Raw genomic sequence first — 17,339 nt, forward strand, 5'->3', positions numbered from 1 at the left:
ACAGTGGGGGTGAATAATAACAATAATTGTAATATTTGTTCTTCCTTTGTGCCGAGCACTGCATTAAGCACTGGGGTAGATTCACAATACTCAGGTTCCATATGTGACTCACAGTCTGAGTAAGAGGGAGAAAGCAACATGGCTTAGTGGAAAGAGCATGGGTTTAGGAGTCAGAGGACGTGGGTTTTAATCCCGGCACTGCCCTTTATTTGCTGTTTGACCTCGGGCAAGACACTTAACTTCTCTGTGCCTCAGTTACTTCAACTGAAAAATGGAGATTAAAATTGTGAGCACCACGTGGAACACCTGATTACTCCGTATCTACTCCAGAGTTTAGAACAGTGCTTGGCACATAGTAAGCACTTAACAAATGCCATCATCATTTTATTATTATTAGAAGTTATTGAATCTCCATTTTGTAGATGAGGGAACTGAGGTACACAGAAGTAAAGGGACTTGCCAAAGTTCACACAACCGACAAATGGCAGAGCTGGAATTTGAAACTGGGTCCTCTGAATCTGAAGAGATCCTGCCTCACCTTTCTTTGTCCCTACAGGTTAGGCAAACCCATTAAGGCATTCACCTGTTTGGAGCCCGAGGTCTTGGTTTAAGAGAGCTATAGTCCACTATTCCAGAAAGGTCTCAGATCAGAATGCAAAAATTAAAAATTAAAAGAAATAGGATATGCAACTCTTTTTAGTGGAAAGAACCAGGAGCTGGAGCTGGAGGGCATTAAGTCAAAATGTTGGAATTGACTGTCATAAATAATCTTTCCCAGACTTTTAACTCTTGGCTAAAATCTAGAAAGTGGTGGCCGCCTTCAATGGGAGTGGAAAGCACTGTCAGTTCCATCCTGGAAATTCTAGACTGGAAGCTTCCTCCCTAGACTGTAAATTCCTTGTAAGCAGGGAATGTGTGAACCACTTCTGTTATATTGTTCTCTTCCAAAGCACAGTTCTCTGCACATAGCAAGCAATAAATACCAACGATGAAGATGAGCATTATTTCATCCCTCAGAGAAGTAGCGTGCCTTAAGGGAAAGAGCATGGGCATGAGAGTCTGAGGCCGTGGGTTCTAATACCGCCTCTGCTATTTGTCAGATGTTCTATACTGGTCAAGGTCACTCAGCAGACAGGTTGCAGAGCCAGGTAGATAGGTTCCCTTCACACATCAAGTTTATAGTCGAGGTGGAGAGAGATATTAATATAAATAAATAATTTATGCGTTTATCTCCTCACTCCCCAGTCTTCAAAACTTTTCAATGCACTCCCATTCATCTCTTTCCCTCTTACCTATCCACACTCTTCTCCCACTAAAAGCCCCAGCTTACATTCTTTGTGCATAATCAGCTCAATGGGCCTCATTTCTTAATAATAATAATGATAACAATAGTGATATTTATTAAGCACTTACTATGTGCCAATCACTGTTCTAAATGTTGGGGGAGAAATGAGATAACTGGGTTGGTCACAGTCCCTGTCCCTCATAATAATAATAATAAACAGTCTTAAGCCCCATTTTTCAGTTGAAGAAACGGAGGCATAGAGATGTGAATTTACTTGCTCGAGGTCACACAGCAGACAAGTAGTGGTCCTTCTGACTCCCAGGTCTGTGCTCTATCCACTAGGAAACCCTGTTTCTTCTTTCCTACTTTTATCCCCAAGTTCACACATTTCCCTCAGAACTCTTCCCACTTCAAAGCCGCCATACCTCAGCTCTTCCATCTTCAAAAACCCTTCGGAAAAACCACCTCTTCCAGGAAGATTTTTTAATGGTACTTGGTAAATACTTATTATGTCCCAGGAAGTATACTATGTCCCGGGGCAGAGGATACAAGATGATAAGGTTGGACAAAGTACATGTCCCACATGGAGCTTACAGTCTAAATTGGAAGGATAGCAGAAACGTGGTGAAGCTGGGATTCATTCATTCAGTCAGACATATTTACTGAGAGCGTACTGAATGCAGAGCACTGTACAAAGTGTTTGGGAGAGTACACTACAACAGTAAACATATACATTCCCTGCCCATAACGAGCTTACAGTCTAGAGCAGCGGAGACAGACATCAATACAAATAAATAGTTATAGATATGTACGCAAGTGCTGTGTGGCTGGGAGTGGGGAAGAACAAAGAGAGCAACTCAGGGTGATGCAGAAGATAGTGGACGAAAGGGATAGGGGGTGCTTAGTCTGGGAAGGGTTCTTGGGGAAGATGTGCCTTCAGTAAGGCTTTGAAGGGGAGGATAGTTATTTTCTGTCGGATTTGAGGAGGGGGGCATTTCCAGGGCAGAGGCAGGGCGTGGGTGAGAGGTCGGTGGCGAGACAGGCGAGACCCAAGCACAGTGGGAAGGTTAGCACTAGAGGAGCAATGTGTGCTGGCTGGGTTGTAGAAGGAGAGTAGCGAGGTGAGATAGGAGGTGTATGATGATGGAGTGCTTTAAAGCCAGTAGTGAGGTGTTTTTGTTGGATGCAGAGTTGGATGGGCAGCCACTGGAGTTTCTTGAGGAATGTGGTGGAATGTCCTGAATGTCATTATAGAGAAATGATCCGGGCGGCAGAGTGAAGTATGGACTGGAGTGGGAAGAGACAAGAGGTTGGGAGGACAGTATGGAGGCTGATGGAGTAATACAGGCAGGATAGGATGAGTGATTGCGTTAACGTGGTAGCAGTTTGGATGGAGAGGAAAGGGCAGATTTTTGCAATGTTGTGAAGGTGAATGAAAAAGAGAAGTCAAGGACAATTCCAAGGCTACGGGCATGTGAGACAGAAAAGATGGTGGTGCTATCTACACTGATGGGAAAGTCAGGGGGAGGACAGGGTTTGAGTAGGAACGCAAGGAGTTCTGTTTTAGACATGTTACGCTTGAGGTGGTGGGAGGATATCCAAGTAGAAATGTCTTGAAGGCAAAAGGAAATGTGAGACTGAAGAGAGAAAGAGCGAAATCAGGACTGGAGATACAGATTTGGATATCATCTGCATAGAGGTGGTAGTTGAAGCCATAGGAGTGAATGATTTCTCCAGGGGAGTAAATGGAGAATAGATGGGGATTAGAACCCAGGTCCTCTGACCCTTCCAAGCCTGGGTTCTTTACACTAGGCCACGTTGCTTCCCTTGACCAAAATACATAAGCACTTGAAACGTCCTCCCTCCTCCCTCCTCAAATCCATCAAACAATCACACTTCCCTACTTTAAACACCATCTGAAGGCTCACTTCATCCAAGAGGCCTTCCCAGACTTAGCCCTCCCTTTTGTCAGTTCCCCGTCTCCTCCGCAGCGCCCTGACTGGTTCCCTATGCTCTACCCCCTTCTCCCTGCCCCACGGTAATTGGGTTTATATGTACCTATCCATAATTCTATTTATTTATATTGATGTCGGTGTACTTGTTTTGATGTCTGTCTCCCCCTTCCAGAATGCAAGCCCGGTCTAGGCAGGGATTGTCTCTATTACTGAGTTGTACGTTCCAAACGCTTAGTACAGTGCTCTGCACATAGTAAGCGCTCAATAAATACGATCGAATGAATGAATGAATGAATGAATGAATGAATGAGAAGCTGAGGAATAGTATGTTTTCAAATTGGGCATCCAGATGGAATTCTTAATGAATTCCAGTTAACCACTTTCTCATTTCCTGCCCACACTGTTCCCAGGAAATCCAAGTAGAAAATGGCGAATATCTCCATGGTGATAGAATTTCTCCTCCTGGGATTCTCAGAGGTCCGGAACCTGCAGCTTGTCCACGCCGTACTGTTCTTCCTGATCTACCTGGTGGCCTTGACGGGGAATCTTCTTATCGTCACCATCACCGTCCTCGACCAGGGCCTTCACACTCCCATGTACGTTTTCCTCAGGAATCTGTCCCTCTTAGATATCTGCTACATCACCGCCATCGTCCCCAAGTCCATCCTCAACTCTTTGACCAACAGCAGATCCATCTCCTTCCTGGGGTGTACTACACAGGTCCTTTTAATGATTATTTTTGTAGGTTCAGAAGTTTTCATCCTTACAGCAATGTCCTATGACCGCTACGCAGCCATCTGCTGCCCCTTGCGCTATGGCATTATCATGGACCGAGAGGTTTGTGGGAAGTTGGTCGCTGCCTCCTGGATCAGCGGGAGTCTCTACTCCCTGATGCACACTGCCGCCATTTTTTCTTCCCACTTTTGCGGTCCTCGCATCATCCACCAGTTCTTCTGTGACGTCCCCCAGTTGCTCAAACTCATGTGCCCTGGAGAGGCCCGAGCAGAGGTCTGTGTTCTTGTCCTCAGTATTATTTTGTGTTTAGGCTGCTTTGTATCCATCCTCGTGTCTTATGTCCACATCTTCTTGGCAGTGCTGAAGATGCCGGCCATCGAGGGCCGAACCAAAGCCTTCTCCACCTGCCTGCCTCACCTCGCCGTAGTCTCTCTGTATATTTTCACGGGTTCATTTGCCCATCTGAAGCCATCCTCATCCTCTCCATCGATGCTGGACCTGCTGGTGTCTGTGTTCTACACAGTGTTGCCCCCCACCCTCAACCCCCTTATCTATAGCCTGAGGAACATGGACATGAAGGTAGCCATGGGGAAGATCTTCTCTGTTCACTTCATTTCAGGGGTGAACTGATTCTCTCACTTTGCCATGGATGTGTATAGAGAGCTCTCCTTATGGGAGGGTTTGGCCAAAATGGTCCTCAGTTTAGAGCTTTCCCGTTCCCTTCCCTCCACTCCCTCCCTGGCATTCCTAACACTCTAGAGAGTCAGCGCTCAATAAATAGAATTAACTGAGTGATTGATTAATTAATTTATTGATTAGGAGAGTACAATGCAGCAGAATTGATAGGCAGGTACCCTGCCCACAAGAATCTGAAGTAGAGAGAGAGAGTAAGACTCATTATGGGCAGGGAACATGCCTGTTCATTCTGTTATATGGTACTCTCCCCAGCACTTAGGTTAGTGCTCTCCACATAGCCAGCACTCAATAAATACCATTAAAAAAGAGATATTCTGAGAGAAGCACCTTCTTGGACATTTGGCAAGAAGGTCAGGCTAAGCCAAAATCCTGAAAATGATAGTAGTAGTAATGATGTTTATTAAGCACTTACTGTTTTCAGGGCACTGCAAGCACTAGGAGAGAATAAACAGATTGTAATTAGACATGGTCCCCTCCCCAGGGGGTGCTCACAATCTAAGATCACTTATTACAGGGGAATCCAATAGTTGGGGAAGTTACCAAACGATAATTTGGGTTTTTAATTTTGTTTCGTTTCATTTTCATGGTAGTTAAGCACTTACTATGTATCAAGTCCTAGTCTAGGCGCTGGGGTAAACACAAGTTCATTAATGGCAGAGCATTGAAACTGGTTGTGGTATTAGTGGCACCACTTGGAACAGTGCCCAGCACTTAGAACAATGCCCTGAGTTAGGACAGTGCCTGACACATAGTAAATGCTTAGCAACCATCATAAAAAATAAATAAAAAGAACATTGAAACTATGTTCTAGTCCCTTTGGCCATCAATGGGACCTAATAAATGATGGTATTTGTTAAATGCTTACTATGTTTCAAGCACAACCTTTAAAACGCCAGTGAGTAGGTGCAGTGAGTACCCAGGCATTGGAGGAGTGAAGTGCTGTAGTAGATTAGTCAGGTATGGTAGGAGGGGGCAGGCTCCTTTCTCTATACTCTAAGTTCAGAGGAAGCAGCATGGCCTAGTGGATGAAGCCCGGGCCTGGGAGCCAAAGGACTTGGGTTCTAGTCCCGCCTCCACCATTTTTCTGCTGTGTGACCTTGGGCAAGTCACTCAAGTTCTCTGTGGCTCGGTTACCTCATCTGTGAAATGGAGTTTGGGACTGTGAGCCGCATTTAGGACATGGACTGTGCCCAAACTGATTATCTTCCATCTACCCCAGTGCTTAGAACAGTGCCTGGCACATAGTAAAAACTTAACAAATACCATTAAAAAAAGCTTACTGTGGGCAGGACATGTGTCTACCAACTGTGTTGCATTTGCTCTCCCAAGTGATTACTTAATTAATTAATTCATTCCTTCGTTCGTATTTACTGAGCGCTTACTGTGTGCAGATCACTGTACTAAGCGCATGGAAAGTACAAATGGGCAACATATATAGACTGTCTCTAACCAACAACAGGCTCACAGTCTAGAAGGAGGAGACAGACATTAAAACAAAACAAGTTGACAGGTGTCAAAATCATCAGAATAAGTACATTCATATAGATATACACATCATTAATAAAATGAATAGAGTAATGAATATGTACTAATATACACAAGTGCTGTAGGGAGGGGAAGGGGGTAGGGCAGAGGGAGGGATGGGGACGATGGGGATGGGAGGTGGAGGAGGAGAGGAAAAGAGGGGTTCAGTCGGGGAAGGCCTCCTGGAGGAGGTGAGCTCCCAGAAGGGCTCTGAAGGGAGGAAGAGAGCTAGTTTGGCGGATGTGTTGGAGGGAGGGCATTCCAGGCTAGAGGCAGGACGTGGACAAGGGATCGACAGCGGGACAGGTGAAAACGAGGCACAATGAGGAGGTTAGTGGCAGAGCAGCAGAGTGTGTGGGCTGGGCTATAGAAGGAGAGAAGGGAAATGAGGTAGCAGTGGGCGAGGTGATGGAGAATTCTAAAGCCGAGAGTGAGGAATTTTTGCTTGATTCGCAGGTTGATAGGCAACCACTGGATATTTTTGAGGAGGGGAGTGACATGCCCAGAGCACTTCTACAGAAAGACAAGCCGGGCAGCAGAATGAAGTATAGACTCAAGCAGGGAGAACCAGGAGGATGGGAGACCAGAAAGGAGTCTGATGCAGTAATCCAGTCGGGACAGGGTGAGAGATTGAACCAGTAAGGTAGCGGTTTGGATGGAGAGGAAAAGGCGGATCCTGGAGATGTTGTGGAGGTGAGACTGGCAGGTTTTGGTGACGGATTGGATGTGTGGGGTGAATGAAAGAGCGGAGTCAAGGATGACACCAAGGTTGCGGGCTTGTGCCATGGGAAGGATGGTAGTGCCGTCTACAATGACGGGAAAGTCAGGGAGAGGATAGGGTTTGGGAGGAAAGATAAGAAGCTCAGTCTTGGGCATGTTGAGTTTTAGATGGCGGGCAGACATCCAGATGGAGATGTCCTGAAGACAGGAGGAGATACGCGCCTGGAGGGAGGAAGAAAGAACAAGGGTAGGGATGGAGATTTGGGTGTCATCAACATAGAGATGATAGTTGAAGACGTGAGAGCGAATGAGTTCACCAAGTGTGTGAGTATAGATGGAGAACAAAAGGGGACCAAGAACTTACCCCTGAGGAACCCCTACATCAAGAGGATGGGAGGGGGAGGAGGAGTCCGTTAAGTTGACTGAGAATGAACGGCCAGAGTGATACCAGGAGAACCAGGAGAGGACGGAGTCCGGGAAGCCAAGGTTGGGTGGTGTGTTGAGGAGAAAGGGATAGTCCGCAGTGTAGAAGGCAGCTGAGAGGTCGGTGAGGATTAGGATAGAGTAGGAGCCATTGGATTTGGCAAGAAGGAGGTCATTGGTGACCTTTGAGATGGCAGTTTCGGTGGAGTGTAGGGGACGGAAGCCAGATTGGAGGGGGCCTAGGAGAGAGTTGTGGTTGGGGATTTCGAGGCAGCGAGTGTAGACCACTCGTTCTAAGAGTTTGGAAAGGAAGGGTAGGAGGGAGATAGGGCGATAACCGGAAGGGGCAGTAGGGTGAAGAGAGGGTTTATTTTAGGATGGGGGAGACGTGGGCGTGTTTGAAGGCAGCGGGGAAGGAATAAGTGGAGAGTGAGCGGTTGAAGATGAATATCAAAGAGGGCCAAGAGTTTTCTTAAGATGAGAAGGAATGGGGTCCGAGGAACAGGTGGATGGAGTAGCACTTGAGAGGAGGGTGGAGACCTCATGCCAAGATACTGCTGGGAAGGATGGGAAAGTAGAGGAGAGGGCTGACAGAGCGCGGGGGTTTGGAGAGAGAGGAGGGGTAACTTTGAGGAGCTCAGACCTGATGGTGTTATTTTACTAATCAAGTAGGTGGCCAGATCGTTGGGGGTGAGGGATAGAGGGGGGAGTTAAATGTCCGGAGGAGCTGAAGGGGTTGATGGGCATGGGTGTCAATAAGGGAAGAAACATAGTTTTGCCTGGCAGAGAATAGGGTAGGGTTAAGCAGGAAATGGTAAATTTAAAGTGAACTAGGTTGGTTTGCTGATTAGATTTTCGCCAGCAACGTCCAGCAGCTCGAGAAAAAGAGCGAAGGAGGTGGCCAGTAGGAGTGATCCGAGGCTGTGAGTTAGTGATGCGGTGCGAGAGTGACGAAATGAAAGGGGAGCTAGCGAGTTGAATTGAGTAGAGAGGGTGGAGTTGAGAGCAGTAATCTGGTCATCAAGAGTGGGTAGAGAGGATAGGGAGGTGAGACAGGGTGTGATGCGCTGAGAGATGGATCGGGTCGAGAGAGCAGAGGTGTCGGGGGGTAATATAGATTTACATGGGAGAGGAGTGTGAGTAACGAGGCAGGTGAGAAGGTTTTTGATCAGAGAGACGGATTTCAGAGTTGGTGAGGATGGGGATAGTGCAGCGGTAGGAGATTATGAGGTCGGGGGTATGACCAAGTTGGTGAGGGGGCAAGGTGGGTTGGTGCAGGAGGTTGGCAGAGTCAAGGAAAGATAGACGGCGGGCAGCAAAGGATTCACCAGGGACATCCATGTGGATATTGAAGTCTGCGGGGATCAGAGTGGGCATGGAAAAGGAGAGAAAGAAGGTGAGAAAGGGGTCAAAATCGCTTAAAAAATTTGGAGATAGGGCCAGGGGGGCGGTAGATGACGGCTTCAAAAATCTGGAGATAGTGGTAGAGGTCAATAATATGGGCTTCAAAGGAGGGGAAGGAAAGGGCAGGGGGAGGAGGAATACTGTAAAACCGGCATTGGTGTGCAAGAAGGCCCACGTCCTCTCCCTGGCCTGGAATGCCCTCCCTCCGCACATCTGCCAAAGCCCTCTCTTCCTCCCTTCAAAGCCCTACTGAGATCTCACCTCCTCCAAGAGACCTTACCAGACTGAGCCCCATTTTTCCTCTCCTCCTTCCCATCCACCCCGCTCTTCCTCCTTCCCCTCCCCAGAGCACCCATATATATGTTTGTACAGATTTATTACTCTATTTATTTTACTTGTACATGTTTACTATTCTATTTATTTTGTTAATGATGTGCATCTAGCTTTATTCTTATTTATTCTGGTGACTTGACATCAGTCAACATGTTTTGTTTTGTTGTCTGTCTCCCCATTCTAGACTGTGAGCCCGCTGTTGGGTAGGGACCGTCTCTATATGTTGCCAACTTGTACTTTCCAAGAGCTTAGTACAGTGCTCTGCACACAGTAAGCACTGAATAAATACGACGAATCAATGAATGAATGAATGAAGAAGGAAGCCGACACCTCCTCCTTTCCCGGTGAGTCTCGGGGAGTGGGAGAAGAAGAGGCCTCGGCTGGAGAGAGCAACAGAGACCGTGTCATTTGGAGTAAACCAGGTTTCGGTAAGGGCGAGGAGGAGGAGAGAGCGGGAAAGGAACAGGTCAAGGATGAAAGGGAGCTTACATATAATGGAGAGGGGGTTCCATAGGCCACAATTGGCAGCAGCTCTGGAGGGAAGGGGCCGGGACGTGGATGACAGGGGTTGGGAGGATTTGGATGGGAATGAGTTTGCGGGGGCCTGGGCAGGGAAAGGGCGATGAGGGGTGGAGATGAGGAGGGGGAACTAGGATGGGGCCGGAGCGGGTAGGAGGGGAGGGAAGGAGTTGGAAGGGACGGGTTGTGGGTTGGTGCTTGTACAGCGGGATTCTGGGGAGGGGGTGGACATGAGGGGTGGGTGTGTGGGAAAGGGAGGGAAACAGCTTGGTGGGAGAGAGGAAGGGGAAGGGGAGAACTGGGAAGGGCAGATGGGAGTAGGGGAATTGATAGTTCATGGTGAGATCAGCGAGGTAAATGAACAGCACAGTGAGCAGTTAACAATTAACATGCAGTAGCAACAATAAAATAAGAAGATGATGACATCATAGAGCGCAGTTAACAATTGACATGCAAAAGCAACAATAAAATAAGCAGATGGTGCTCAGAGCTGAAGGTTGACTTGTCCATCGGTCGGTGAAATCAAAAAAGCTAATGGCAAGGATAGTCCAGGGGCTCTTGGCATAATACAGTCCTCTGCAATTTATTTATTTATATTAATGTCTGTCTTCCTTTGTAGACTGTAATCTCGTTGTGTGCAGATAAAATGTATTTGTATTGTTGTATTATACTCTCCCAAGCGCTTGGTTCAGTGCTCTGCACACAATACACACTCAATGAATGCGATTGAGTGAATCATTGAATGAATGAATGAAGTAGAAGCGGCCTGGTTTACTGGAAAGAGCATGGGCCTTGGAGTCAGAGAACCTGGGTTCTATTCCCATCTCTGCCAATCGCCGGGTGGGTGACCTTAGGTAAGTTACTTACCTTCTCTGAACCTCAGTTTCCTAATCTGTAAAATGAGGATTCAATACCCGTTCTCCCTCCTACTAGGATGTGAGTCCCAAGTGGGGCAAGGACTGTGTCTACCTTGATGAACTTGTATCTACCACAGTTTCTTGGCGCAAAACTTTCTGTGGTCAGGGAACCTGTCTACCAACTCTGTTACATTGTATTGTCCTAAATGCTTAGTATAGTGTTCTGCGCACAGTAGATGCACAATAAATACCACTGATTGATTGTGGAACCAATACCACAATCATTATTAGTAGTAGCAAAAATTTATCAGGATGAAAAATAACTGAATATTCATTAAATAAAATATGAAAATATGCATATGTCCGTAAGTGCTAAGGTTAAGAACACCATCTATATTAAATAATGGGCTGGAGAGATTCGGGTGCTGTGAACTAATCAGGGGAGGATTTCTGAGGAAGAGGGATTTGACACTGTGGAGAGTTGTGTTGGATTGGGAGGTGCGGAGGAAGGCATTCAAACTATTCACGTGTTTTTAAATAATCTGGAGGACTGAGTGAGAAGCAAAAATCTTCATCTGCAAAGTGTGGTTCCTTGTCTGTAAAGTGGGTTTCAATTCTGTTCTCCCTCCTACTTAGACTGTGAACCCCATGTGGGACGGGGACGGCGTCCAACTTGATTAACTTGTATCTACCCCAGGCTTAGAACAGTGCTTGGAATTCAATTCAGTCATTTTTATTGAATGCATACTGTGTGCAGAGCACTGTACTAAGCACTTGAGAGAGTACAATAAATCAATAAACAGTCAGATTCCCTGCCCAAAGCGATCTTACAATCTAGAAGGGGGATATAATAATTGCTTAGGGCACATGGTAAATACTTAGCAAATAACATTATCATCACCAAAATATCCAAGTGGACCCTAATTTACCTTGGAGTTGATTTTATCATATAAATACATGTTCTAAATTAGGATTTATTCCAAAACCTATGGAAAAAGAATAGGAAATTCCACTTTGTACTATGTTCTCTAATATTAACACTAAATTCCTCTTTAATCTTTATTAAAATAGCTCATAGCATGAGGAGTTCTATTATCGAGACGCAGCATGGCCTAGTGGAAAGAGCCAGGATTGTGGATTGTGAACATGGATTGTGTTCAACCTAATTAGTTTTATCTACCTTTGCACTTAGTAAAGTGCCTGTCACATAGAAAGCCCTTTACAAATGCCATTAAAAAAGGAGGATCCCGAGGGTCCTGGAACCTGGTGGTCAGCAGGATTCTGGAGGAATCGGGGAACTGTTTGCTCCAGAGCCCAAACAATTGTGGCTAATGGCTATGTGGTCTGAGTATTTATTAAAGTACTTGCTATGTGACAAGCAGTATGCTAAGTGTTGGGAAAGAATAGCAGTTTTACTTATTGGGAAGAGCATGAGCCTGAGAGTCAGAGGATTTGTATTCTAATTCTGGCTCCACCACTTGTCACCTGTGTGGCTTTCGACAAGTCACCTGTGCTTCAGTTATTCATCTGTGAAATAGGAATTAAGATTGTGAGCCCCACGTGGGTCACCTGGGTAACTTGTATATATCCAGTGCTCAGTGCGTAGCCTGGTACATAGTAAGGCCTTAACAAATACCAGAAAAATACAGCAGTGACAATTAGAAAGGGCCCCTGGCCCTCAAGGTGTTCATAGCCTGATTAACCTGTATCTACACCAGCCCTAAGTGCAGCGCCTGGCACATATTTAGAGCTTAGTTAGAGAAGCAGCATGGTCTAGTGGAAAGAAACCGGGCCTGGGAGTCAGAGGTCCTGGATTCCAATCTTGACTTGTCTGCTGTGTGACCTTGGGCAAGTCACATCACTTCTCAAGTCCTCGGTTACCTCATCTGTGAAATGGAGATTATGACTGTGAAGTCATATTAGACATGCGTTGTGCCTCACTTGATTAGCTTGTAACGACCGCAGCACTTAATTCAGTGCCTGGACCATAGTAAGGGTTTAACAAATACCATGACCCCCCCAAAAATGAAAGAGAACAGAGAATGGAAAAGGGTTAAGGGGGGAAGAACAATAGAAACACTCTGTTCTGTAGACCAGTGAGACTAGATTCCTCCCTTGATAATGAAAGTGGTATTTACTAAGAACTTACTATGTTCTTTCCTAAACACCGGGGTAGATACAAATCATCAGATTGGGCACAGTCCCTGTCCCACATGAAACTCACCGTCTAAATAGGAAGGGGAACAGGTCATGTATGTCACCAAAAACCAAGATCATCAGGTGGAACCAGTAACTCTTGCATCAGAAAAAGACATCCCTATTAATATGCCCCCCTGGTCTGCTTCCTTCGACATCCAGGAGCGAGGACCGTCTCCATCCAGGCACTGCATCAGTGCATGAAATGAATCCTCGGAGGAGCCCAAAATTCTGAACAGCTCTCTCGTGTCAACCTGTCAGCCTCTGGATCAGCCTGTCCCTCTCCAGTGAGTAGTTTTCTCTTTGTGTTTTGGGCCGTGACCATGAAGTTTAGTCTTCTGCGGACCACATTATTCTCCCAGCTTCATGGTGTTCAGTACAGGATGGTTAGCCATCCCTGCACCTTGGAGAGAAATTATTCCAGTGGCTATTACCATGTGTACTAAGTGCTTGGACGAGTACAATACTACAGAGTTTGGAGATTCAAATTTGTTGGAGTCAGAAGGAAATTTCAAACCTATTAATTCCCTCCTTTACTTTCTCTGCTCCTTTAGAGTGTAACCTCGTTGTGTGCAGGGAACGTTTATACCGACTTTGTTGTATTGTACTCTCCCAAACATTCAGTACAATGCTCTGTACACAATGAGTATTCAGTGAATGGCTCTGGCTGATTGCTCCGTGTGTCAGTATCTAGTGCTGTTATGTAGTGAAGCAGTGTGGCTTACTGGAAAGAGCATGAGCTTGCGAGTCAGAGGTCGTGAGTTCTAATCCCGACTCCACCACCCTGTCAGCTGTGTGACTTTGGACAAGTCGCTTAACTTCTCTGTGCCTCATTTACCTCATCTGTAAAATGGAGATTAATCAATCAATCAATCAATCAATCAATCGTATTTATTGAGCGCTTACTATGTGCAGAGCACTGTACTAAGCGCTTGGGAAGTACAAATTGGCAACACATAGAGACAGTCCCTACCCAACAGTGGGCTCACAGTCTAAAAGGGGGAGACTGAGAAAAGAACCAAACATACCAACAAAATAAAATAAATAGGATAGAAATGTACAAGTAAGATAAATAAATAAATAAATAAATGAATAAATAGAGTAATAAATATGTACAACCATATATACATATATACAGGTGCTGTGGGGAAGGGAAGGAGGCAAGATGGGGGGATGGAGAGGGGGACGAGGGGGAGAGGAGGGAAGGGGCTCAGTCTGGGAAGGCCTCCTGGAGAAGATTAAGACTGTGAGCCCCACGTAGGACAACCTGATTACCTTGCAACTACGCCAGTGCTTCGAACAGTGTTTGATACGTAGTAAGCACTTAACAAATACCATAATTGATATCTTTATGTATTCGGCAGATCTTTCTCCTATTGCTTTCCCTGATTGCATTACTCCCAAGGTAACGTTTTGCATCTAGCAGACCCCAGACCGCGCCCACTGCCTCTTTCATCAGGACTGTTATATATTGCCCTATCCCGAGCACTTACTACGGTGCTTTGCACACAGAAAGTATTCAATCAAAATCTCTGATTGATTGACTCACCCACCAAGATTAGTTTGTGGTCTCCTTGAGGCTTTCCCTCTCACAGATTTGGGAAGGTTGGGATTCACTTCCCACTACCCTTGTAGATCCCGGGGGCTTTTCACTTCCCACTACCCACCTCTGTCCCCCTGCCGCTCGACAGTTCAATACACTTTTTTTTCTGGGGTATTTGTTAAGCGGTTCCTAGGTGCCAGACACTGTACTAAGCACTGGAGTAGAATCAGGCTAATCAGGTTGGACCCAATCCGTGTCCCACATGGGGCTCAAAGTCTTAATCCCCATTTAACAGATGAGGGAACTGAAGCGCAGAGAAGTGAAGTGACTCGTTCAGGGTCACACAGCAGGCAAGTAGCAGTGGTGGGATTAGAACCCAGGTCCTTCCGACTCCCAGGCCTGAGCTCTTTTTGCTATGCCCCTATGTTTCTGTGCCATCTCCTGGCCTTCCCATTACAGATACTTCACCAAACACTACCAGCATCTCACGGCCCTGGCGTTTGCTTTGGAGGCCATCAACAAGGACTCCAGTCTGCTACCCAATATTTTCCTGGACTTCCACCTCTTCAACGTCCGCTTCACTTCCTGGAGATGATCACAGCCGTTATTTCCATTTCTCTGCTCTCGGGAAGAGCCACAACGGTTCCCAACAACAGTTGTGAGCCAGAGTAGCGGGACAAACTGCTGGCTGTCATTGGAGGGATATCGTTGGCAGTGTCCACTACTGACTCCTGGCTGCTGACTCTATAAGCTCCCCCAGGTGAGGACTCCCAACTGCAGGGGGTAGACAAGCACTAGTTTGTTGTCGTTGTTGTTGTCACTGTTGTTGTTTTATGGTATTTGTTAAGCACTTTCTATGTGCCAGGCACTGCACTAAGTGCTGTCCCATGGACAGTCCGAGACTAGGAAATTCCCCCCTTTTCTTGTGCTCCTCCTCCCCTTCCCATCGCCCCGACTCCCTCCTTCTGCTCTACCCCCATTGCCGCCTCACAGTACCTGTGTATTTATGTACATATTTATTATTTTAATCATTTTATTTATAATGTGTCTGTAATTCTATTAATTTATAGTGATGCTATTGATACCTGTCTACTTGTTTTGTTTTGTTGCCTGTCTCCCCCCTTTTAGCCTGTGAGCCCATTGTGGGGAAGCGATTGTCTCTGTTGCCTAATTGTACTTTCCAAGCGCTTAGTACAGTGCTTTGCCCACAGTAAGCACTCAATAATTATGACTGAATGAATGAATGATCCAAAGTCAGTGAAACGTGCCTTTGCCTGGAATGAAAACTGGACCGGGGAGCAGAATGAGTACATGGCTGTAGCCCAGGGCTCCTTCCTTCATCTTCTGCATCTGCACCCTCGTCCATGTGACGGACCTCCAAGTCCATCTACACGGTCTGGTTGAGGACCTTACCTCTGTTCCCCTACATGGACGTGACGTCCGAGGCCGAGGGCATCATCATCCAGTGCACTGAGGGCTCTGCCACTGCTTTTTACAGTGTCCTGGGCTACATGGGGCTCCTGGCCCTGGTCATATTCGCGGTGGCCTTCCTGGCAAGGAAGCAGCCGTACAGTTTCACCCCACCCTCAGTCCCACGGTTTTTCTGTCAGTCAGTCGGTCAGTCAGTCGGTCCATTGTAATCATTGAGTGCTTACTGTGGGCAGAGCACTGTACTCAGCCCTTGGGAGAATACAGTGCAACAATGTGACAGACACATTCCGGGCCCATAACATCTATATCCGTAATTTAATTCAATGCCTGTCTCTTCCTCTGGGCTGGATGTTCATTGTGTACAGAGAATGTGTCTTCCAACTCTTATATTGTACTCTGCCAAGTGCCTAATACGGTGCTTTAAACAAAGCAAGTGCTCACTAAATGCCACTGGTTGATTGGTTGTTTGAGGAGGCTTTATTGGATGAGATCCCATATTGTCATCTTGGGCTGGAAGCCGGTAGTGCTGGAAAATTGGGTAAAATAAAGTGAGAAGACTCCTTACTACTAGCTTTAAAGCACTCAGTCAGTTCCCTCCCTCCTACCTTACCTCATTGATCTGCTACTACAGCCTGGTCCCCACACTCCGCTCCTCTAGCATCAGCTTACTTACTGTACTTCATTCTCCTCAAGCTTGCTACCTACCCCTACCCCATGTCTGCCCTCTGGCCTGGAACTCCCTCCTCTTCCATAAAAGCCAGACCACCACTATCCCCACGTTCAAAGCCTTATTAAAGTCACATCACCTCCAAGAAGCCTTCCCTGATTAAGCACAATTTTCCCTCAGCACTGTCTTCCTTCTGTGTCATCTATGTACTTGGATTTGTGCCCTTTGAGCATTTGATATTTGTTCTACGGCACTTAGGTACATATCCATGAGTTGTATATTAAAATTAATTTTCTTTTATATTGATGCCAGTCTCCGCCTCTAGACTGTAAGCTTGTTGTGCACAAGAAACCTGTCCACCAGCCCTGTTGCATTTTACTCTCCCAAGCACTTAATACAGTGCCCTGCACACATTAAATGCTCAATGCATGCCATTAATAGTTGGATTGACAGATTGATTGCTCTCTAAAGTGCCGAGTGCAGCTCTGAGCACACAGTAAGTGCTCAATAGATCTTAACGATGAAGACCGTTCGGAGCCCTGATTGAACTCATAGTCTCCCACCTCTCTGTAACGAGTAGAACGATGCCCTGGGAATTCTATATCCTTTCCTGCCTTCCCCCATGACCCTGAGTCCCAGGGAGGAAAGGCTCAATGTCCTACGCATTTCCCTCTTCCCCTCCTCACACAGAACCTCCACTCCCTGTGTAGCGAGAGCTGCCGGTCAGGATTCAGGAAAACAGTTCGGGAAGGGAAAGCCGCCTGCTGCTACGACTGCGTGCCCTGTGCCAAGGGAGAGATCAGCAGTCAGACGGGTGGGAGTCCGGAGAAAATCGTGCTTCCAAGTCAAACAGCAGTGAGCCGGGCAAGACATTCCGGGAGAGCTTTCTGAGAGTGAGAAATAATAACGATAATAAGAACAATGACTGTGATGTTTGTTAAGCTTTTCCTAGTTTCCTAGGAAGCAGCTTGGCTCAGTGGAAAGGGCATGGGCTTGGGAGCCAGAGGTCGTAGGTTCTAATCCCGGTTCCTCCACTTGTCAGCTCTGTGAC

At 46.5% G+C, this 17,339-nt stretch overlaps 1 protein-coding gene across 1 annotated transcript; it reads left to right on the forward strand.

Moving 5' to 3' along the window:
* The first annotated feature begins 3,666 nt into the window (after nucleotides 1-3,666).
* On the forward strand, nucleotides 3,667-4,605 carry LOC119923153 (olfactory receptor 14A16-like). Its single transcript, XM_038742671.1, has one exon. It carries the CDS (start codon nucleotides 3,667-3,669, stop codon nucleotides 4,603-4,605), a length of 939 nt encoding a protein of 312 aa, XP_038598599.1.
* The last annotated feature ends 12,734 nt before the right edge of the window (nucleotides 4,606-17,339 follow it).

This window comes from Tachyglossus aculeatus, unplaced genomic scaffold (assembly GCF_015852505.1).
Source record: "Tachyglossus aculeatus isolate mTacAcu1 unplaced genomic scaffold, mTacAcu1.pri scaffold_150_arrow_ctg1, whole genome shotgun sequence".
NCBI lineage: Eukaryota > Metazoa > Chordata > Mammalia > Monotremata > Tachyglossidae > Tachyglossus > Tachyglossus aculeatus.

What these genes read in the sequence shown, in the direction of transcription:
- LOC119923153 (XM_038742671.1), top strand. Translation starts at nt 3,667, where the DNA reads ATGGCGAATATCTCCATGGTGATAGAATTTCTCCTCCTGGGATTCTCA.